Raw genomic sequence first — 23,967 nt, forward strand, 5'->3', positions numbered from 1 at the left:
CACTTATTTGTGCAAACACTGCCTCTCTGCAAACACTCCAACATATATGTGTGAGTTTGGGAGGCAGGGAACAGGTTGAGAAAAGAGAAACAGTTCTCACACTTGCAGTCATTTTTATGGTCCTTATTACAGACTTCAGGGATACATCATCCCACATAACATAACAGTCTGTTACGCTGTTTCATTACCACTGTATCCAAAGGATATAACAGAAGGAAAATGAACGGGGTTTTATCCTACCAAGGACTTGTGGAAATGCATTGATAGAGGAAAATATAGCTGTGGCATGAATTCAGCAATGCTAGAAAACACAATACTGAAAATATTTTGAATATATAAATATTCAAAAACTTTTAATATTTTGAATAAATATACGGCTTAAAGTTTTCAACTTTGTTCAAGAATTTGCCCTTTCTGTAACAAAGTATTTCCAGGATTGCTTCTCAGGCAGCTGTGTGAGCTGCAGAGACAACAGCTGAGAGGTGTTTAACTGCTCTGTGATGTCCAGTGAGATGCACCTGTGCAAGGTTTCCTGCATGGCCTCTGTCAGGTAAATACTTGTAAAACATGAATTCTAAGATACATCACATTGGACAGCATCATTGAACTGTAATTTGTTTTCATTAAAATAAATGGAATTAGTCTTGCTGGTGGTGTTAGCATGGGGAATCAGTGCTTGCTAGAAGGAGGTACATAATAACTGCTATAATTAATCAATTATAAAATTGGAATGTTGAAAGATGAGAAAATGTGATTTAATAATTTAAGCCATCAGATATTCATCGTTAAATGCCCAGATCTTCATTTTCCCAGGATATACATCAGTAGCTAAATAGCAGAACCAATTTTTGTTCAGTAAAAACTCTGTTTCAACACAACACTAATATTGAAATATGAACTGAAGACTTAATGAAACAAAAGAAAAATTATGACTAGTCTAAGTTGCAGCATTTGGCCTTTAAAAATCATTAGTAACTCATCAGTGATAGCAGTAGAAAAAAATAACTTTCAAAAGAGTTTAGAAGCCTTTTGATTTTTTTTTCTGCTTTAAAATTTCAAATTGAAAATATCTCTGAAATTTTTCTCAGTCCCCAGTGTTACAAATATTGCCGCTGCTGTTGAGCAGGAGTGTTTTCATAGCAGCTGAACTAGGTGGTGTATCCCGTTGTAGTCTCACCAGTGAGAGAGGAAAGACGAGTGGAGAAAAGCTGCCCACCTTGGACTGCAGTTAATGCCCGGGAGACAGCTCCTTATAGAGCATTTGTAGGGGAGAAAATGCAGGTTTTACACTGTGTTTTTGCAAAACTTCCTAGATACATCCTTTCTCAAAACAAAAAGAATTGTTCTACTGAGACCCATCTTTACAAATTATATTAAAGACAGGGCCCAAGTTGCAAAGTACTCTCTGCCTGGAATATCTCTTAAAAATCCCTGTGGAATGTTACATTTTCATTACACATTAGCGTTGGTGTCGGTAGCTGGATACACACGCAGCAACGTGCACAAAGGGCAATTACTTAGAAGCAGGTAAGACTTTTCTTTCGTGGAATTCAGTGCTAAGTCATAAATTGTGTTTTAGCCACGTAAATTGTTCAGATTTGCCCCGAGCGGGGCGCGGGTCGGAGCGCACCGAGCCCCGAGCGCCCCGCACGCCGGGCGCGCACAGCCCGCACCCAGCGCCGGGCAGCACCCGCCGCGCTGAAAGCAGGTAGAGGCACTTCCTGCAGGCAGAATTCAACAGAGAAAGGGAGTTTGCCTCTGATCTCCTTCAAAAACCAATCAGGCCGGATCAGCCAGGCGTTGATTCTCCCTCCGTCCCTCCTACACCTTTTCCAGAGGCCCAATGGCCTTGTCCCTTTGGGAGATTGACTAGAGTCACATGAGCTGCACCAAGGGCAGGTAACTCAGGAGAGGGGAAGGGGAAGAGGGAAGGAAAAAAAAAAAAAAGAGAGAGAAAAAAAAAAAAGCCCAAGCCCAGACTGAGCTGCCATGATGTCAGAGGTAGAGAAACCCACAGCTTGCTAATTTCATCTCCTAATCGGCCCCGGGAAGGAGATCACCGGGAACAGGTAGAAATGGGAGCTTTCTTTCTCCATGTTTTTTTTTTCCTCAAGTACCCAACATCCTAAATGGCTCTTTCTGTCCTCTTTATATCGCGACTTCTCGTTCGCTCTTTTTCCCTTTGGTTACTTGGAGGTAGGGGGTGAGCCTTGTGGGAAATTTTTGGTTTAATTTTTTTTCCCTTGTTTGTTAGTGTGTCTTTCTTTTGCTTTTTTTTTTTTTCCCTCTCTTTTTTTTTTTTTTTTTTGACCTCTGCTTTTGATTGTAGTTGTTTCCCCCTGTGGTCATGACGGCTTCGCACAGTGACTCTTTGGTGGTGTTGTTTGGGGCAACAGCTGGTGCATATGGGGCTAAACTGGGTTCGGATGAGAGGGAACTAATTCTCTTGGTGTGGCAAGTTGTGGATCTACAGAACAAGAAGGTATGGCTTCGATATCCGGGGCGAGGGCGCGTTCCCCGGCGCGGGGCGAGCGGGCTGTGCCGGGCATCGCCGCCCGCCCGGAGCCGTTTGTTCATTTCACAAATGCACCGAGGGGAGGGGAGGGCGCGGGGCCCGAGCCCGGGGCTCATTCCCTGCCCGGGGCTCATTCCCTGCCCGGGCCGCTCGCTCGGGAAGCTCCTTTTTGTTCCGTCTTCAGGGAAGGAGTAACTTTTCAAGAAAGTTTGGCCGCTTCCACACCCCACTGCCCCGTCCGCCTTAAATCATGTGCAGCTTCGAGGATGTCTACGGACTTTTGAAGCTTTAAAACAAAAAGTTCCCCCGGGTGGCTCCGAGCGTGCTCGCTTCCCTGGGAGCCGGCTCACGGTCACCGTTGGACCCTTTGGGCCTGCTTTTTGTTTGTTTAACCAATGTTTGGATAACCTTTAAGAGAATATTGACTTCTTTTAATTCTTAGGCCAACCTAAAAGTCATCTCTAGAATTTTTTCCTCCTCAAAAGCCCTATCATAAATAACCCCCTAGAGATGAAGGGCTTTGATAAAACAAACAAGACTACCAGTTTCATTAGTGGATTCACGAAACTGCCTTAATATGAAGTGATCTTCCCTTTGTATTTAACAACTCCCGCAAAAGTCGGTGCTAACTGCAAAAGGCCTCCCATGAAATGGGCTTGGATACTGCGAAGCAGAGAGCGTGGCTCTCCGGGGTGGGAGGGAGAGAAACCGCGGCCAAAGGTTTCGATTTGTGAAATAGACAAATGCGTTTTCTCCTGGCGTTTATCGGGAGGTGATACTGCATCTTTCTGATTTTTCTGCAGTCTCAACACAATGCTAGAATGCTATTTCGATTGTTCCTCACTTTTGTCCATAATTTCTTGAATGTTTTTAGGTAGGGACACTACACAAATCCCTGGTGAAAGCAGACAATTTGGACTTAAGTGACCAGTGTCGCGAAGTCAGCGGCTTAACACCAGAGGGACTGGGCAAAGCTGAACCACTGGACCGGGTTCTTCAGCAGGTGAGGTGCTGCTTTTGGGAGCAGGGGCTCTTCAGAGTGAAGCCTGTGAATGAGATTTAAAGGATTTGAAAAAGGAAACACGTTTTAATTTTGTCTTTCACTTTGAAATCACTAGGAAGTTTTCATGCTTGTTTTTAAGCTAACCCAAAAGAGACCTGAACCATTTGAAATGGGAACTCTATAACTCTGAAACAGTTGTGTATGATACCAGGGTATTTGAGTTGATGTTATGAGTCCTTGGAAGATCTGACTTCTGTTTTTTTTGATGGGTCTACTTTTATTCCACGTTTCTTTTAAGCTTTGAAAGAGTAGGCCAGTAAGAGTACTGCTTAATAAAGCAGTGCTAATCAAACTTCACATGGTACATTCTAATCTACAGGTTCACTGCTCTAATGTGTATTGAAAAACTTTTTCTCATTTGTTATTCTTAAAATCAGCTGAAATCTTCAAAATCCTTAATGTAGCATCAGATATGCTTGTTGTGTATCATTCTTTTCCAGATGAGATTAATGAGTAGATTATAAAGTGATTTGGTTTGATTATTTTCTGATGTCTGTAGTTTTGCTCTTTGTCTCACTTATTATCACATTGAGGCAGTAAATCTAAAACTTGTATGATACTTACAGCTCAAGAGGACTTAAGCTACTTGAAAAAATTTAGTGCAAATAGTGTACACATAATGCAGTTCCCAAAAGTTTGCTTACTTTGACTGTCTTTTCTATGCATGAAATGTGCTTGAATGGAAAAATACAATAGTGCATTTTTGTGTAACATATAAACCTGCCTTTCCACACCTTGTCTGAATCATTCGTAGGTGTGTTTCAGCAGAAACTTGCTTAGGCAGTAGAACAGGTTCATGTTGCTGTAATTTCTGGTGACACAGATAACTTGGCAGACTTGGTCCTAACCCTCTTTGATACTGCATGGTTAACACTAAACTCTGGAGTGTCTCTAAACACGTAACTTCTATGTGGCTTAACATCTGTCAGCATTGGCTGCAGTGGCATTTGTTCTGCTTGCATTTGCTTTGTTAGAGTCCGGGACCAAGAGGTGATTTTCTTTCTTTTTTTCTTTTTTCTTTTTTTTTTTTTTTTTTTTGGTTGGGTTTTTTTTTTAAAGCTCCATAATAACCCCTGAGAAAATGTGCAGCTGCAGGTTTGATCTTGTCCCAGATCTTGCACTAAAGACATCTGGAACAGCTTAGCCTAGTACACTCTGTTTACCTTTATAACAGACACACTTTAATTATACCCAATACTTTATGAGAGATTGTATCTTATTGCTGTAAATTGCACTGTAGGTGGGTCTGCTTTAGCAAATAAAAGGAAATACTACCTTTGTGTGTAGGTGTGTAGAGACTCTTGAAAAACAACAATTTTTTTCCTTTTTGTTTGCATATCTATGCAACTAAATAATGATTTTGCTGTTAATTGTTGGATGCCAGTTGTGATGTGGCCAGTTCCATCATAAGTCTTCTGGAACACACCTTACCTAAACTCTTCTCACTTGCCCTCTGTGTCCTGACTCCTGTGGGAATTAGGAGAGAATTAATTCAACTTCCTACTTACAGTGGTGGCAAAAAGCAAAACCCCATATTCTTTATTAGTAAATCCTTTTCTGCATTTTTGAAGAAAAGTCCACAGGATATCTTAATTGCATCATGTATTTTAAAGATGAATCAGGTGACAACACATATAGTTGGTTTTTTTCTTTCTCAGTTAAGCATTTAGACTAGCAAAAGCAACAGGTAGTTGAAGTGGTTATTTCAAATGGAGGAGGAAAAGGAAGTAGACTTGTACCTTGATTTGAGATAATGTTATAGAGTACGTGAAATTAGCTTTCCACACCCTGCCTGGACTGTGGTAGAAAATTGATGATGCAGCTGAAAATTGTGTACCTTAGCACATATCTTAATCATGTAAATGAAAGTTTTGTGTCTGCTTCTGGTTTTTTGCCTTGGGTTTCCAATCTCCACACATAAAGGGAAGTGAGAACCACTGAGCACAAATCCATTGTAACTTTTATCCACGCTTCAGAGGCCTCTTTCAACTTCAAACATTCTGTGGTTCTGAATCAGTGATTTGTAGCTGGTAAACAGCAGATCAGCTTCTGTGGGTCTGGAGTTATTCCCCTGACCACAGAAAGTCTCCTTCTATTGCTGTATACTTCACTTTCCAGCAATGATGGGGTCTACCAAAGGCCTGTAGTCTGGGGTCAAGTCTTGCTTTTAGCCAGGCACTTCATCAAATAATGCGTCTTCTTAATTTTACTTCATATTCTTGCACACTTACTACTTGAGTTTGTCTTGAAATATTCTGAAATAGGGTTCCTTCTCAATAAATTTTGGCTGTTGCAATTGTACAAGGTAAAGTCCTGAAGCACACTGCCCCCAAATAACCAAGGTGCTTGTTGCAGCATATGCTCTGTATGTTTTGTTGCAAGGTGTTTAATACTGTACTTGTCCAGGGTAACAAGCATTTGATTCCAGAGGTACTACTGCAGCTATGGCATCCATCTGTATTTTCTCATAGATGATGTGCAGGGTTGTGATAGCTTTCCTTTGTGGGGGTGGAGAATGTACAAATGTCAGGGAAATAGTTACCCGAAATTATAAAATGTGTGCCCTTTGGGAGCCCCTTGCTTGATGTATTTAGTTCAAAATGGCATTAATAACTTACCTCTGATGTGAGACCAGTAATGGTGAACTCACAGCTGCTGAGATGTTGTAAAATGCTACTGAGTAGAAAACTGAGGATTTTTATTTAACAAAGTGGGAGATCTCTTGTTCAAGTGTGTATTTGGAACTCTCTTGAGCCTGTGATCTAAGCCTCTAAACATGTATCAACTACACTACTTAGCAAAGGGAATAGTTCTCTTCCTGCATGACTGGGACACACTTGCCAGTTTCACTGTTCAGATCCTCAAATCACAGGACTGGCTTATTTAGCATGTTATTTATATTTTTCTAGTTAATTGCTGTAGCTTTATAGTTCCCCGCTCTGCAAGCTTTTAAGGGAGAGCAGTTATTCTCAGGCTGCTCTCTGAAACCTTGTAGGAATGGAACCTTGCTTTTAAAGAGCAAAACCAAAATGAACTTTGCCTTTCTCTCAGCCCCATTACTCTGTCATCAAAAAGCTGCCATCCTCATGTGCTTCTCTGATTGTAGCCACGGGGGCTCTAAGTTAAAGATCCCATATGAAGTTGAAAGTGTTGTGGATTTCTTAATCCCTCCCATATAGAAAACCTGGCTGAATCAGCATGGCTTGCCTTAAGACATGTTACTTTCCTTTTGCAAGGCAATATTTGCATGTCTTCCTGAAAAAAGATGTCTAAGAAGAGCTAATAATGCTGGAGAACTGTCTGCAGTATTTAGCTGTAATTACCATCTTTCTTTGAACAATATACATAAAAAGGGAGACATTCTCATGTGAGACCTGGCTTTGCTTTTGGATCTACTAAAAACATTCATTTTTAATCTATGGATTGATATTAAAATATTAAAAATTTGTTTAAAAGACTCTCCTTGTCTTGCTGATTGAATATACTGAATCAAATACACCAGTGAATATTTTGATTCATATTCTTATATAGAGAGAGACAAAGCTGGGCCTTTGCCCTCCACTACTCCCCTAAATAATGCTCAAATTGAAAATACTGAGTGGTTGCCACTTTATCAGGTGATAGCAAATTGCCAGTTCCCTCAAGCATGTTTGGATGCCTATTGATCACCCAGCTGAGCTGCAGGTGCAATTTGTTTTCAGCAAATTCAGCAAGAAACAAGCTGGTTAAATGAGCTTTTGGAAACAAATGGGATGGGGGGAGAGGCAGAAGAACTCATGAATTCCTCTAACCAGATAAACCGGTTACAACCCTTTTTGTAAGAGAAACTTGTTCTGCAGCTTCTTCTTCACAAAGTGCTAGCAGAAAGTTTTCTTGGCTCCCTTGCCAGCTGCCACATCTTCATTTTGGTTAAATAATTTTTAAAATTTATTTTTAATACACCTCTCAGTCTTCAAACTGCAGAAAAATCTGAAAATGCAGGGTGACTTTTTTTCTTTTGAGTCTTACAGTTGATGTTCCAACTTCAGATTATTTGTTGACTGCATCACCTCAATAAAACTTCTAACAGAGTTTGGAATATTTGCTGGGTCTGAGTTCTGATGGTTTGGAGCAGGTGTTTGGTGAATCTTTGGCAAGTGTTACCAGACAGGCTGTTCTTTCCACAACAAACAGTTAGGGTGTCATTTCACAAGATTTGGCTTCAGCAGTGAAGCCAGCTTCTCCCCTGGCCCTGCACCAGACTTTGCCATCTTTTTGTTGTGTCAGTAAAACCCTTTGTGAAGCTGTGCTGTAAACAGGATCACTGAAATGAGCAGATGGGGTGGGAACTTAAAACTGCTTTGCTATCCAAGCTCACATCCTGTGAAACTACACCCTTTGGTTGTGTTTTCATGATCCAACACGTTTGATGGCGATACCAGCTTAAGCTGTTTCTGCTCCTGAGCACTTCGGTGGCACCTTTCACTTAGGCAGGTGCTGCTACACGGCCCTCCCTCCTGCTTTCTGCCTGTGCAAAAGCCTTTGGGGCTGCAGATGGAGCTGGAGCAGGGCACTGTTCTGAGCTGAAGGCAGCTCTGGATTGGAGTGGTTCTGTCTGATGCTCATGTGGCAGATTAAGAAGTTTTCCCAAGGGCAGCCATAGCACTAAGGTGTGGGTGAAAGGAGGGTAACATTTTAATACAGGTAGGGCACTGAGCAATTAATGTGAAACTGTGGCCTTGGTTTGGCATCAGCAGTGAGTGATGAGGATTTCCTGACAGACACAAGGGCCTTCAGGTTCCCAGGGTAGGTAAGTGATAGATTCCTGCTCTTACAGGAGGGCTGAGTGTCCTGTATGCAGGTAGCCTTATGTAGAGTTTTCACATTTATTAACATCCAATAGCTCCCTATTTTTATGGATAAATGTAGATGAGGATTCGTTAAATTATGTTGCATATGTCTTATGTGCTAATGCTTCCTGTAGCTGTAGGATGTTGCAGTGTGGATTTTTATTGTTGTTTTAGCTATGGCTAACTTTTTTTCAGAACCTTAGTTGCAATTCTATTGATAATGGCCTAGATAAACTATTTTTGTCTTTACGAATTCTCAGTGCTACCCAGCTCTGTAGCCCATTACATTGTTCTTGAAACACTCAAATCTGGTTCCTCAAAAAGCCCAGAAAAGACTTGATAGCATAAACAGTTCTTCTGTTATGTATATTAAATATATATATATATATGTATATACAGAAATATGCATATGTAGATCATGGGAATCTATTTGTTATTGGTAGCACTTATGTTCTGTTGTGTGGAAAATCAGTGACATTAGCTTCTCCAAATACTGCATTACTTTTATCTGAATTCCTCAAGTATTCCCTGTAGGAAGTAGGAAGGCTCCCTTGCTTTGTTCCTGCATTTAGGTGTTTCACTTCTGAATGAGCAAAGAATTAGTAAAAGAATTTTTCTAAAGCTGCAAATTCTTTTCCTTATAGGCATAAAAGTGTGGGAGCCTTGGCAAGCTGGGCTATCTTCTCTTAAAACTAGAAGTGACAATATTAATGAGAAGTGAATAATTTGGCCCAGTGATTTGAAGATATGAGTAGACTTTTTTGTGATAGCAGATGTTGCTACATTTTCTGGTGAAGTGGAACAGTAACAATTAATTACCAAGTCTGAGATTAGCATATATGGACAAATAAACTTTACTATGAGTTGCAGAACAGCTTGAGGTGCCTGTCTTCACAGGGAGTGATGTTGTGCCATGTTTGTAAACTGTGTTACTAATACATTTGGATGTTTCCACACCTATAATATGTCTGAACACTTGAATTTCTCTTGAAATTGTTCTTATGGGATTTTTCTTACATCATTGAAAGACAGCAAAATAGAGGGTAGAACCATTTTAATACAAAGATTGCTGGATTGCATGGTCCTCAGGGACTTTGAACTTCTTTCCTCTAACTTGCTCTAAATAGCTACTGAAAAAGTCACTGGAAATGTGTTAATGAATTATTGTCAGGGGTTTCAAAAGTGGCTGAGGAATAAATGAAGCATAAAGGATTTTAACATGTTGATGGGGCATTTAGCGACATGGTTTAGTGGTCAATTTGGTGCTGTCAGGTTAATGGTAAGACTCAGTGATCTTGAAGATCTTGTCCAACCTAAATGATTCTATGATTTGCATTCTGTTATTTTGGCAGTAATTATGTGTGCAGTGCTTCTATCTGTTCTTGCTGTTAACATGGAAGCAGCTTAGAAAACTCTGTGTGGATTTGTCTGCAAGTCTGTGCTCTTTCTCTCTTCCTCTGGTAGTTTTTGGAAAAGGTTGCACTCTTCCTCAATCTGTATGTTGGTTACTTGATTTTTCCCCCCCTTTTAATAAACCAATACTCTTCAGTTATATATGAAGTTCTTGGGTGGCTGAGTGCTGCCAAATGAGGGCAATGTCTCTGTCAATCTCTTGCAGCACTTCTTTGCAGAGCAGTTGGATTTCAGACTGATGCACAGTTACTGGAATTGATACTGCTAGCAAAGCAGTGCTGTGGCCAGAACTAAAAATGCTGATTAAAGATTAATTTTTTAGCAACATGATGTCAACCCTCTCTCATTTTTTTAATTTCTGTCATTAAAATAGGAAATTTTATATCTCTTAATTAGAAACAAAACCAGTAATTCTCCCTCATGTTCATGTCTTTGCCATCTCCTCTGCTCTGGAAAAGTGTTTTTTCTTTCCTGTAGAGATCTCATGCTGTTTTCTGTTAGCTACAACCTTATTCCAAAAAAAAGGAGGAAATGCTGATGCTCTGAAAGACACCTTGACATGTGTTCTAGGAGTGTCTTGAGTCAGAAGTCATGTTTGTTCTACAAACCATGTTTCAGTGATCATCTGTGGTGATGTTCTTTGAACTGTTCACAACTTTCTCCAGTGTTCTTCTATATAATAGCCTCTGGTTTTGCTTTGTTCACAAACAGCTGCTTTGCTTATTTGCCCCCCATTCATTAAATCCACATGCTGTGAAGGTAGATGTGAGTTATGGGATAAATATTAAGCAAAAGATATTGGGAATTGAAATTCAAATGATCGCCCTTTTTGATGAGAGATAAAACAAAACAATTAAAACCAACTCTCTCACTTCCCCCAAACTTCTATTTCAAAATATTTTGGTTTCTCTTTCCTCCTGCTGCCTTTCTTTGTAGAGCTGCAGTGGGCAGAGTGTGGCAAAAAAAGATTGAGAAATGGATATTTTATTAACATTGTATAACACGCCAATCCTCTTATCAAATACCATTGGAGGGAGTGAGATCATGAGAGATACAGAGTTGGAAATACATAATTGTCACAAGAATAGGACTGTGACAGAGTTTTGCAGTTTGTTTAATTGGTAACCTGAGTGTCTCAGTGTTATTTTTTACAACAGAATTCAAGTTATACAGGACTTTAGATTATTGTAAATCATGTGAGATAGCACCTTGTAAATATGAAGTGCAGAAGAAAACTGCAGTTCTTGTGGTTATGCTTAAAGAAACAAAAGAAAATAGAAATCAACACCCTTTCTCTATAAGTCTCAGATGCTAAGATTTGATCACAAGAAGCTGTGACTTGCTTGACATCCAGACAAACTCATGTCAAGCCTTTCCAGTCATAAGGAACTTGCTTTGGAAGCAGAAAGTTACCTGAAAGGGAGGATGTAGTTCTGTAAGAGGAAGCAATGTCCAAATAGTGTAACTATTAATGTCCTTCTGTGTTGGCCAGGTTTGAATCCTGTGGAAGGCCAAGTGTAAATTTTGATATTACTCAGTTGTGAACTGCTAAAATCATATCTAATAGTTTCTCACTCTCATTTTTCCTTATGAGTCATTACCAATTTTTGATGCTTGCTCTAATCTGTGATTTGAAAGTTTGAGAGATTGAAGGCAAACTGATTTAGGGATCTAATTCCACTAGTCCTTTATGTATTTGTGAAAGCATGTTTGTACAAGAAAGGGAACACTCCCCCATTTACAAAGCAAAGCAGAGTCAATTCAAGAAAGTTTGACTTTCTTTTTCTGATATTTCTAAGGGTTTGATCAAGAATCACTTGGATTCTTACATAAGCAAAGATACTTCATAAATTTCAAGACTGTTATTGAGAAAAGTCCATGCTTATGGTATTTTTACAGTACAAGTTTAATGGAGAGGCAGGAGTATGAGAAAATCATGCAGGAAACTGGGTTGTGGATGATAAGTGTCTCTTCATTCTTTTGCTGTTGCCTCATCTTTTTACTTTCCCGGAGTACTACTACTACAAAAAAAAACAAAAAAAAAAACAAAAAAAAAAAAAAAACTTGAGAAACAACCTACTAGAAAAAAATGTTTTAATTTTGCAGGCATTGGCTATTCTCCTACAACTGGTTAAGCTTGCACTACAAACAATGAGGTAGTGTTGAGTAAATAGAGCAGTACCAAGCATTACAGTCAATAGAGCCAGTGCTAAAGATCACATTGCTAATGAAAGTTTGTCCTTGAAACAGAGGTGAGTGGGAGTGGGGGAGGTATAGAACACTGAGAGAGAGCTTGTGCTTACATCAAGACTTTGGGAAATGTTGCAGTCATGGCATTAATTAGAACCTAGAGTTTGGAAAGTATGTTCAACCTTGTCTTTCAGGCTGTAATGACTTGCTCTGTGAGTTGAGCTGATAGCAAGCAGCCTGTGAGGACTGTGAGGCACCATTGTAAACCTGCTTGAAGTGTAGGTAAAAGGTTGACAGCATAGGGATTTTTTTGTATAAGTAGTATTCAAAATTTTCTTTTTGCTTAAAATCAGACTTAGGTAATCATTTGTTAGCACAGATTATTCATATTTTGCAAGATATTTATATTGTTGTGTTATTTTGTTGGTTTTGATAGCTAAGGCCTCTTTCACACAGATTCATTTGAAGTGAAAACATAGTTTATCTCAGTAAGTGTTTCTTTATTTAGCAGTTTCCTGACACATAATGTAGTAGTAAAGTAAGTCCACAAACTCTGAAATTCTTATGTTGCTGGACTGGGGTGCTTTATCTTACACAAGGCTAACTTCAAGTAGCTTATTTGTGGAGTACTCTGCATATTTCAACACTCTCTTATTAAAACAGGTTGTGCTTTTGAAGATAAAAGCCTGTGACCTGATTGCTGTGACATTCAGATGGCCTGAGCCATGGTCTTGCCTTTTATGCTTAATGCATTACCCGAATTAGATGCTGTAGATACCATAGCTGGAAAGCATGCAAATAGTCTGGTGTTTCAAACTTCCATCTAAGAAATAATTAATCAAAAATGGTCATAAAGTGCTCAAGTGGCATGGCTTGGACAGATCTTTGTCATGGCAGAATGTTAGATGTTTGCATTCTTTCCTAGGAAGAATTAAAGCATTTAGTTAGCTATTGTTTACTTTGCTGCACAAAGACCCAGGTCCAATTAAAATGAACCACAGAAAGAAATAGTGTGGAAGTTTCATCTTTAAAACAGTTTACCACAGCCCTGAGTAACAATGGGCTGTTTTCTATGCTCCGCAGAGTATCACTGGCAGACAAACCATGACAATTGTTGCTCTGTTTCTGTATTTCATGTTCCACCTGTTGCTGAACAGCGTTGAACAAACTTATTTTTATGCAGGAAATTAGTGTAGGCTACTCTCACCAGCTAAGTTTAAAGTTGCCAGTCCCTCTATTAATTCTGAAGGAGTATAATGAATTTTAAAGGAATTTTCTCTGTTTTATGGAGTGAAAGGATGCAAGAAATTTGAAGAATACTTTCCATTTTCCCCCTTGAAGTCTTGCAGTAATTATAAGAGGTGTCTGTAGACCTTTTTTTCTTGAGAGACCTGTGACATGACAACAAGGAGAATAAGGTGGTATTATTTCCTGTAACTTCGGCTTCCCAACAAAGTAAAAAATAAAAGTGACTATCATAAATACACTTAAAAGCATAATTCTGTGTTTTTCAACTACTGCTTCTTTTTAAGATTTGTGATTGGAATTTCATGACAGAACCCCAAGCCTAGGATAGCTGAGACCCTCTTGTCACCTTTTGCTCACAGCATGAGTGGAAAATAATTCATTTCTTTCTGTGAGAGGCAACAACAGGAGTTTGTCTAAATAAGCAGCTGCTGTGGAGGAAACTGCTTTGGAACAGCTAGAGAAGCAGCAGGGTGTGCAGCACCTGGTCTGGACCTCTGTTCAGGAAAGAAGACAAAGTGACAGCAGATTATCAGGTGTAAGAAGCAGCAAAATGTGCTCGAGGAGAAGGCAGTCTCCAGTGCTTGAAGCTCAGTGACACATCCTGCCTCTCCTCATCCAAAGCGTAAATTTGCTCTTACACTTGCAAATTCCAAGATGGAAAAAAAAAAAAAACCTCTAACTGTTTTTGGATATGTAATCTCTCTCTTGAGTACATTTATGATGGCCTTTGTGACTGATTGGTCCTTCTGTTATTTAATGTAGTTTCTATGCCATCCAGAGGTATAAGGTGATATGTAACTGGGCAAAATTAGATTCTCTGGCAAGCTGGAAATGAGCCCCATGCTTTTGTCCAAGCTAGTCTGCAGTCACTAAATATTCTCAGGCATTAGTGTTCAGTAGAGCAAATAATTGCCTTCCTCCTAATAGGAGAAATCAACTGGCAATATTATTTTTGAACATTTCTAGTGAATGAACCTGGGCTGCCTCTGTCATCTCCTGCATGTTTGCCCAGCAATGAATTCAAACTAAGGGGCAATTTCTTTTTCATGTTTATGTCTGAATGGTATCTAAATATTGTATTTTTACCCCTATTTAGCTAGAAGGGGAAAAGAAGTGATTTGTAGCTTTTGGCTACACTGGGGGTTATGCTTTTTTCTTTTCTTTCCATACAGCAATTTCAGTACAAGGTCACCATGTATCCATTATCAGCCATGTGGAATATCAGTTAACAGATGAACAAAGGCAAGGGCTTACTATAGGATTCTCTGTTTAAAATGTTACCCAGCACAATAAAGGGTTATCATACTTGTAAATAGTGCTGAAATGCAGTCTGTGCACCTCCCAGTAGTATTGACATGCTTTAAATTCCTCCATTGCATGGATAAGGCTGGCATTATCACCAGGAGTGGAAGACTGAAGGAGCAGAAGACTGCTCATGGAGAGTTTTGTAAATAAATGTCAAACCCTCATGGGTGTAGGAACTGAGGCACAATGACCAAGTGAAAATATTTCCCTAGGCTGTCATGTCATGGTATGTTGCGTGCGAGCAAGCCTTAGCCATGGCTTGTTACTCCTGACTTTTCTCATGCTGTATTAGACCCTTTAAGTCTTTAGACAAACTTCAGAATTCAGTGGGGCTCCAATCTTGCTTATGTTTCAGTGGCAGACAGGTTCTGTTAATGAGATTTGGCTGCATCTCAACTCTTGATCACCTTCACTTCCCCCCATCCTGGAAAACATGTCCCTTCCCAAAAACCCCCAGCCCCTCAGGTACACACCGTGGTGCCATTGGTGCCCTGATCTTTGGTGGAGCTGCAGAGTGGGCAAAGAGAGCCCAGAGTGGGGGGAGTCACACAACAGCTGAGGCTGGAAGGCACCTGTAGATGTTGTCCAGCCCAAGCACTGAAAGCAGGGACACTTGAGCAGGCTGCCAAAGACAATGACCTCTTGGATCTTTAGTATCTTCAATGATGAAGAATCTGCAACTTCTCTCAGCAGCCTCTTTCATTGTTCATCTGCTGGAGATCTTCTTTCAGGAGCCACACCTGCAAATGTATAATTGGGTTTGGGTGTTCTCTGGAATAAATTGTAGAGGACTTAGCATAAAATCAGGCTTTGAGGCAACAACTGCAGTACCTTTTGCCTGTTGAAACAGAACTGGGAATAGAAAGTCTTCAGTGAAACCTTTTTGAAGATTATCCTTTGTTTTCCAAGAAGACTGATCATTGTTATATGCTCAATGCTACAAGCAAAGAATGACTCACACCAAAAGCCTGAAAGAGTCTAAAGCTCTAATGTTGTGAATTGCAGTAATATCTAATAAGTGATGATGATTTTTTTTAAATACAAGTTAGACTGGAAAACATCCATGGTTATAAACAGTATGGCTTTAGTCATAGGTTTGCGCAAAGGAGGTGTAAGCAGTGCACATTTATGTGCCTCAGATAAAACCTTTTTCTTCTCAGGGTACTTTACAGATCTGTGGAATCTTATTTTCACTTTCTCTAGAACAGTTTCATTTTAGTAATATGAGGGGTTTTTAAGCTCAAGGGAATATATCAGAATGTAAGTCCTAAGTGAACCAAAATAACTTTTCTTCTAAGTTATTCCTGAAAGTTTTCTTCTTAATAATGACAAGAAACTGTCATTCCTGAAAAAGTTTTATTTTCAGGGTTTTTGTTTGTTTTGGTGGTTTTTGTTTTGTTTGCTTGGGTTTTTTTTGCAAAACACTAATCTAGAATGCTAAACCTGTTCAAAGTCTTTCGACAGGCTTTAAGCCAAATCAATTATCATCTCTCTGTCTCATGTCTCCAATTTTGACTGGACCAGATATGATCTGTTCACCCTCTCAAGTTTAAAGATGGCATGGATGAAAAAATGAGCACTTTTTGATATGCTGATCTGGCAGGAAGTGGGCCATGTATTCATCTGCAATCACCAAATTGTAAACTCGGGGCAGTTTAGTAACATCCTGTTGATACTACTGATTTGAAACCAGATCCCTACACTGTGAGGACCATTCTTTGTGCAAAGAATGTTGATAAATATAACTCATCTTCCTACTTGAAAATAGATTCAAGTCTGGCTTCAGTGTAAGCTACAATCTAAGCTGGTTTTTTGATTTTTATGTTATACTTGCATGGAATTCCAGACCTGCTTAAACTGCAAGGATGCCTTTAATTCTGAAGCTCTGTGGATGATTTTGTCTTAGCTCTGATGGGTCAGTAGGGCCAAAAGAAGCAAAACAGAGAAATTCTGTGCACGACTAAAGGAAAGGATGCTGCTTTAAAGACTCACTAGGAGCTGCTGGAAATCTGATGCGTAAGGGGCAGCTGAATTTTCTGTTACTTCTCAGAGGTGATTTGAAGAAAGAATCCCCCAGAGTGCCATGGTGTTTTAGAAATGGTTCTATTTGACAGCATGGATGCATTCTGTGCCTGAATTATCTCAGTGTTTAATTACCATGCCAGGCACAGATACAGCACAGATGCAGTGGCCTTTCTCAAGGATGACAGCTATTTTTAGTAAGGAAAATGAGACTATCCAAATAGACAGATGTTTATTTTAGGGTTTTGTGCATCATAACTATAGAAAAAGCTTAGAGAATCTTCTTGTTTCTCCAAGATCTACATCTTAGCTCAGCTATATTTAAGGCAACACGAAGTGGGCTGTTATTTTAGTCCCTTGGGATTCATCAGTAAAAAACACAGCAGCTTGTGCTGGCTTTCATCCAGCTTTGCTGCTGGCAAAACATGTCTCTTCAATCTCTTTGTACTCTCAGCTACATGACCAAAATCCTGTTTAGCCAGTTTTTCAAACTGCTGTTCAAAGTCTGTCCTTCCCTCTCACCACCTTTTCTCTAAGAACTGTTTTAGGTTTCGAGGAGGCAAGTATACAGAGCAGCTTGTTTGATTCTTCCTCTTCCCTCTGTTCAGTTTTTAATCTTGGTGTGGAATTATTGAACAAATTCCTTTAAATAAGGAATGACTCATCAGAGCTTTGCTGGAGAGACTGATCTGGTGGAATAAGCAAGAGAGGTGGAGGATGATGCTAATAGACTGGTTCTTGCAGTCAGAATGAGGGCTGGTTGCAAGATGCAAGAGGTAATTAGCAGTGTGTGAGAGCTGTGGAAGGAGCAGAGGAGCAGGGCAGACAGGGCGTGTGAGCTTGGTGGGGGCAGTGCTGAGGTGGGGCAGCTTTGCCTGCTGCACTGGGGGCGTGCTTGGACGGCAGCACGAAGGTGAATGACAGCAGGTAAATAGCTGAGATGGATTTTATTAGTGGAGTGAAGGAGATGGGGATGGAATTTATGAAATGACAGAGTTGTGGACAGGTTGTTCAACATGTGAGACAGAAAAACGTAATGTAAATCTGGTGCTGGTCTTAACTTGTCCTGTGCTTGCTCCATTTGGGTGGATGCTGGTTCAAAGCTGGCTTTTGAAATGCTACCCGAAATCTGTGGTGCAAGAAAGGAGGCTGAAGATGGCTTTTCCTGGGCAGTGCTGAATTGCTTAACTGGTGTGGCTTGTTGTGCTGAACAATGTGGCTTTACAAACACATCTGCCCTAGCTGCTTTAACAAGTTTGACACATGTGTTGCATGGGTCTATTGCCTGAAAGTCTTGAGGGTCCAGTGTCATCTATAGCAGCAAGAGCTGGTCCACAGCTATGCCTCTCATACTCAACCTCTGCAGAATTAGGAGACATCTCCTGTGAGTGAAAAAGCTACTTCAGGCTAATCTCAAATATCTGTCATTCCTCTGGGGCTATTTTGCCCCATGCTCTGATCCTGAGTGAATCTTCCCATTCACTCTGCTACCCCCTCCTCTCCTCAGTTAACCCATGCCATGGCTGAGCTGGTTTGGGTAACAAAGGTTGCTTATGTCTCCTGACTATTGTTCCCACAGTCTTCTTGCCCTCTTCCAGAGCATTACACCCCAAAGTTTGAAACAGGCTGGTTTTAAAATAGGAGTTTCTAAATAAGCTTCCAGCAAGTCCTGCCAACCTTATGGCAGTTTATCTAAGGCACTTAAAGCTGCAGGCATTTAGTAAGAAAAGTAGAGTATTGTTTTGACATGTTGATTGTTCCACTGGAAAGGAGTTTGCAATGTTGAATGTTATCACTGACATTTAATAAATATGCAGTGCAAATACTAACGCTTGGTACAAATAAAAACAAGTCCTGATCCTTGGGAGTTCTTTAAACCTTAGTGCAGTTGGAATTCTGGGCTTATCAGTGTCCTTACGCAATATTTTACTACTCTGGCATCTTCTCAGTACAGGCTTCTGAAAATATCTGTGTTTTCTTTTCAGCTGTAGGTTGTGTGGGAAATACCACGTGGAAAAAATGTGAATATTTCAGTGCAACAGTCTTGATTTTTACTAACTTGACTTACACCATTTGACCTGAGCATTTCCTCCCTTGTGCAAACATTTTTCTCCTTTTGTTTTCTAACTTGATGACGTCTTTTTGATCTACAGTTCTTACATTTTATGTGTACAGCGGGAGGCTGCTTGCATTTGTTGCTTTCTTCAGATGGTGTGGGTTAGATTTCTTCTTGTACCTGATCAAAATAGCTCCCTAACTGCACTGCCTGTATTGGCTCTTGAGCATCTCCAGTAACACAGGGTACAAAGTTGAAGGTTTGGGGAGTGTTTTATTGCTGTTCATCAGTAAGACTCTGCTTCCTTTCAGCAAGAATCCCTGTGCACCCCCTCTGGAGGCTGATTCCTACCACCATTTCCAACCCCTTTTTACAAATATTTGCTCTTTACTGTGTGCATTAGTTAAACAAAAAAAAAAACCTAATAAGTTGCTGCATTTAGTAAGAAAGCAGTTCTCATGTGTGTTGTTGTGGTGAGAATATTTGTTGTTGGTCTGTGACTGTGGCCGTCCACAGAACTACTTTTCTGAAGTGGTTCCTCTGGAGTCCACTGGAATTTTCTTCTCTTTCTGATGTTTACACATCATCTGAGGTATTTTGAGCACTCTCAGATCTCAATTTTCTGACTTTAAATCATCTTTGAACAATAACTGGCTTTAAAGCCTCAGGTTCTTCAAGACTTCAGCTTGTGGTAGGACCACAACCTGTACTAGCAATTGGGAGGAAACAGGCTTTGGGAATCTGCAAGTTTGGGATGGTTGATTTTTAGCTAGTTATTTTAGTTAGTTATACACCATCTGTTTATAGTGTATTTGTTCTTTTTGTGTGTTTTGGTAGTGTGCAGACAATTGCATTATAAAAGTTTTTGTTTTGTGGGGATATTAACCCTTCTTATAGTTTCAAATATGTTCTCTACTATTAAGTAACTTCACTTCATAGATATTTTCATATCTATATCTGTAAATATATCTGCAAATGAAGCAACTTAACACAAGGTGCTGAGCTGGATGCCCTCCTTACCCAGCTCTGCCCCTCAGTTCCCTGTTTTGATGTGTAATACCCACTGCTACAGAACTCTGAACTCAGAATGGTAGTGGAACTCTGGTCAGCTGCCCCAGCCCCTGGATTGGTTTGAGCAGTTATTTTGAAATAAAGCTTGGATGATCATGTCTCTGTTCCTTCTAAATCATGTTCAATATACGTGTTTTCCCTTGTGGAGCCTTACCTTTGGGCTGCAGGTGCTGCCACTCTTGTTCACACTGTGGGCTCTGTGTAGTGGTGGGATCAGGTCATTAGGACATCACCTTTCCCGAGCAGAGACTGAAATGATGTAGTGCCACATGTGTTGTGATAAAACAAACCAACTCTCTTTTCTCCCCATACACAGACTAAAAGACAGCACAAAGATATTGTCTAAGTCTCAAGTCAACTTTTAATTTGCTTTTGGGGGTGGTTGTTTTGGAGTTATAGCCTGTTGCTGAGAGCAGTGGGTGGCTATTGCATTGTGATTGTAATTATTGCTTGTTTGTGAGGTGATGCTTTCCTGGGAGGGAGTAGCATCAAGAGGGAAGCTTAGAATAATTACATTTGTCCCCTTGAAAATTAGTTAACAAGCTACTCCTTACCGATACATGTAGGTACTATAATATGCTAGCTGACTTATTAGGAGCTAGGAATTTAACACTGGTATAGAGTAATAAAAGGCTGGAAACTGTTATCTAAGGATGGAAAATAAAGTAGAATAAGACAGCTGGAGCTCTTTCCTCTTGAGAATTAATCTGCTGGGGGTTAGCCACCCTAGAGCTGGGAATAATTTTTTTTAAATCTAGTATTCATAACATTTTATCTATACCAAGAACTTTTTTAGCTTGGACGTGACTTGATTATCATTTTACTTTTGAAGGTATTAGATCACTATTTGTTTGGCTTTTCTTAATATATGACTTTTGAAACATAATTAAAACCTAATGAGTAGGTTTTTTGCTTTTGAACTAAAAAAAAATTATTAAGGATATAATCAGAGGTGCTATAGGTGAAGAAAGGGTATTGCAAAATCAATGTTGTGATTTATCTTCAAAGTTCTTTCAAATATTTAATAACTTAAATTATAGTTAGTCCAGATTCTGTACATTACCAGTATAGTATTATCACTTTTCATATGAACTCATAATTCTGCTGTATCTTCCTAATTAGTCTTTTTTTTTTACTATATTCTGGGTGTTCTTGTTTGCTATTCCACAAATGCATGCAGTTTATTTGCCTTCTTTAATCAGGAGCCCATGTCTGTTCTCCATCATGTTTTTTCAAAAACTTTTACAAAATGTTGAATTACTTTATCTCCTTTTAAAAAAGTGCTGAAGTAATGGCAGGTGCATGAAATTATCAGTCACTACAATAAAAATTTCTCTTCATTTTCCAGTTTAGTCAGCTGGTATCCAGTGATTTGAAAGTGCTTGGAAGGAGCTCTTACACACTCTGCAGTGATGGCCAGCTACTCATCCGACAAGTTCTCCACCCAGAAACATCCAAGAAGGTACAAGACCAGAACTGGTGCAGAGAGGCAGCACTGGGAGGGGAGTGATACAGTTCCACCTGGGAGCTGGAGTGTCCCAAGACTATTGAAGATGATCCCTTCCCTGCCTGAGCCATGAGTAGTTATTTTAGGCACTTGCTCTTGAAAGTCAGCCACACTTCTTGGACTCCCAGATGAGCATAAGGAAGAGGAAAATTAGGAAAAACAGGATAGACACAGAGGCAATACAAGTACTTTGAATTCTGTGTGTGGAGTATAAAGAAAGGTACAGATCAAACCTCAGCAGAAGTGATGGAGAACTATTGCTTTGCTTAGGCTTGTGTTAAACCAGTGTCCTGTGGAGGGTAAGCACACAGGTGGTGGTGTGGCCTGGCAGTGGTTCCCCATCTGCATTTATTCAGTGGGAAGCAGAGCTGCATCTTGTTTGCTACTCCCACATGAAGCAGCAGTTTCTGCTCCAAGTTCCTGGAGGGTTTAGAGCACCCTGTCATGCATAGGGAGGAGAATCTTGCCTTTGTGCAAGGTGGTGACTCTTGAGTTTGCTGGCTTAGCAGGGTCTGCAGGATCCCCACAAGAATGAGATTGGCTGACATAGAAGGAGCTGGCCAGTTATTGGATCTTTTTCTGAAAGTTGCTGAAAGAGACTTTGTATTCTGTGACAATATTTATGTAAAATTTGTCATTGTGGTTTGGTACAAATCTGCTTTTCAGTGTAGCTGCAAAAGATAAAATAGTGTCAAAAATAGGAATTAACACTAAAATATAGATATTTTAAAATATTTTTTTCCCAGCCATCCTCTCCAGCTGTTTGGCATGGGTCTGACTCCCAGAGGCTATTTGACTTTGTTCATGTAGACATCCAGTTCTGTAGAGTTATGGAATTTGAACTGTGTTACAAAGGAACGAAACTGCTCCATCACCTACAAGCTGGTGATGTGGAACTACATAATTTCTGAGAGTGCCTCATTCAGTTCTAAAGTATTACTTGAAATTTAAAGGATTAGCATGTATAAACCAAATATTTTTGCCTTTCTTGTAGAACTACTTGTTGTCAGACTGCTTCTATTCCTTTTATGATCTGCGCAAAGAATTCCACACTTGCTACCCTAGTTCAGCCGCCGTGAAAGACCAGACTATCAAGACCATGGCAGAATGTATCCTTTTGCTGCAGCTTATATCCCACAAGCAGTTCAGTTCCTTGAGTTTTATCTCTGTGATTGTTACAAAGTTTAGAAGAATAAAACTAAATGTGGGTTTTATAAACTCACAGGGAAGGTGGAAGGAGTGTCTACTTAAGTGTGTGTCAGGGGAGTGGCTCTGCTTGCATTTCCCCCCCCCCCCCCCCCAAATTGAATCTAATTGATTTCTAAACCATATTTAGTAAATCTGCCAAAGAAAAGCATCACTTGCATTGGTACTTGATCTTAAAGGAAAAGCTGAGCTGTCAGTGGGCTTTTTCAGCACCTGCTGGCCTGCAGGTTTCCACTGTTTGCAGATAATAGTTATCTTGCATGATCCTGACTAAAATGAGTTTAAAATAAAGCAAAAACAAGACCAAACAATACTCTATATCTCAGTTCAAATTAGAGAGATTGTTGGGGCCCATCTGAATGGGATTGAAGTTCAGTTATGTTTAAAGTGATAGGAACTTAGTCAGCTTTTCCTTTTTTGGACTATTAACACTGAGATTATGTAAGCTCTCAATAGTTTTCAAACTGTTGTCTGTTGCAGTGAATATAAGGCAGTTTATGAGCAGAGTAACATGTCTAATAGCCACATGTCCCTGCTAAGACCAGTACATTTGATTATTAGTTCTGTGCTAATTTCAGGAAAGCCTTATGACTTGTTTACAAAGGATTGTGCAGGTCTGTTATTTTCTATAATCACCTGTTTAGATCTAGGCTTAGGGACAGATGAAGCAGAGGAGGACTTTGGCGTGTGGCAAGTGAAGACCATGGTGGCTATCATTTTCAGCATGCTTTCAGAAGGTTGTAGTAAGTTAACTATTTATCCTGAATGCTGAAATCCTTCTTTTCTGAAAGAATTGGCAGTGATGCTGTCATTCTTAAGTAATCTCTGACTCTGGTTATATTTAAACTTCTTGTTTTGTCACAGATCACATATTTGCTGAGCCTGAAACTGTGAAACACAAGTATGAAACAGGTCCTTGGTAAGTGCCCTTGTCACAGTTGTTTACAAACAAAGATGAGTCTTGTGTACAGCAAGGAAAGCTTGTGAATATTTCCCCATGGTCATGTGAAAGCAGGCTGGCTCCTGAGAACAGCCCAGTGCACTCAGCAGTCACTGCAGTGCAGCCAGACTGTGGCTGGCATGATAAATGCTGTACTTTAGTCCACCTCTTTAAAGTCACTGCAAGTTAAATGCTCTTTGTTCTCTTGCCTCTGTTTTGCATGGCAGCGAGGCTGTTTTATCTTACCCAGGGTGAAGAAATATTTGTGAACTTTCCCTAAGTCAACAGGGCTGATGGCCAGTGCACCCTGCATGAGCTGAGCTGTGTGGTGCTTCCCAAAGTGCTTTTACATGCTGAATTGGGTGTTGGGTTCAGGGATGAAGGGACAGGATGGCTCATTCTTTACAAATGTATTTCAGTGACCAGACTGAAATCTCTTAGGCATAAGTAATTTGTGTTGCCAGGATTGCTAGATCTTTCAAATAAAATTAATTCAGTTCCTCATTACTTTACATTGAGGCAGTTGTCCTATTATTTTTTGTTTAAGGAACTGCAATGTGGTGACAACATTGTGCATCTACACTGTTGTAGATATAAAGGAA

General features: G+C 39.9%; 1 protein-coding gene across 4 annotated transcripts in view; it reads left to right on the top strand.

Moving 5' to 3' along the window:
* The first annotated feature begins 1,884 nt into the window (after window positions 1-1,884).
* Window positions 1,885-23,967, top strand: part of ESRP2 (epithelial splicing regulatory protein 2) — a 42,208-nt gene continuing 20,125 nt past the window's right edge. For 2 of the 4 annotated variants that reach the window (XM_074551014.1, XM_005490796.3), the window contains exons 1-7: window positions 1,885-2,069; window positions 2,330-2,482; window positions 3,390-3,518; window positions 21,061-21,174; window positions 22,214-22,328; window positions 23,070-23,168; window positions 23,290-23,344. In XM_074551014.1, the coding sequence (XP_074407115.1) occupies window positions 2,348-2,482; window positions 3,390-3,518; window positions 21,061-21,174; window positions 22,214-22,328; window positions 23,070-23,168; window positions 23,290-23,344 (647 nt within the window). In that variant the 5' untranslated portion in view covers window positions 1,885-2,069; window positions 2,330-2,347. The remainder of the gene's footprint in view (window positions 2,070-2,329; window positions 2,483-3,389; window positions 3,519-21,060; window positions 21,175-22,213; window positions 22,329-23,069; window positions 23,169-23,289; window positions 23,345-23,967) is intronic. The other 2 variants (XM_005490795.3, XM_074551013.1) reach the window with 2 other exon arrangements.

Source organism: Zonotrichia albicollis, chromosome 13, assembly GCF_047830755.1.
Source record: "Zonotrichia albicollis isolate bZonAlb1 chromosome 13, bZonAlb1.hap1, whole genome shotgun sequence".
Taxonomy (NCBI): domain Eukaryota; kingdom Metazoa; phylum Chordata; class Aves; order Passeriformes; family Passerellidae; genus Zonotrichia; species Zonotrichia albicollis.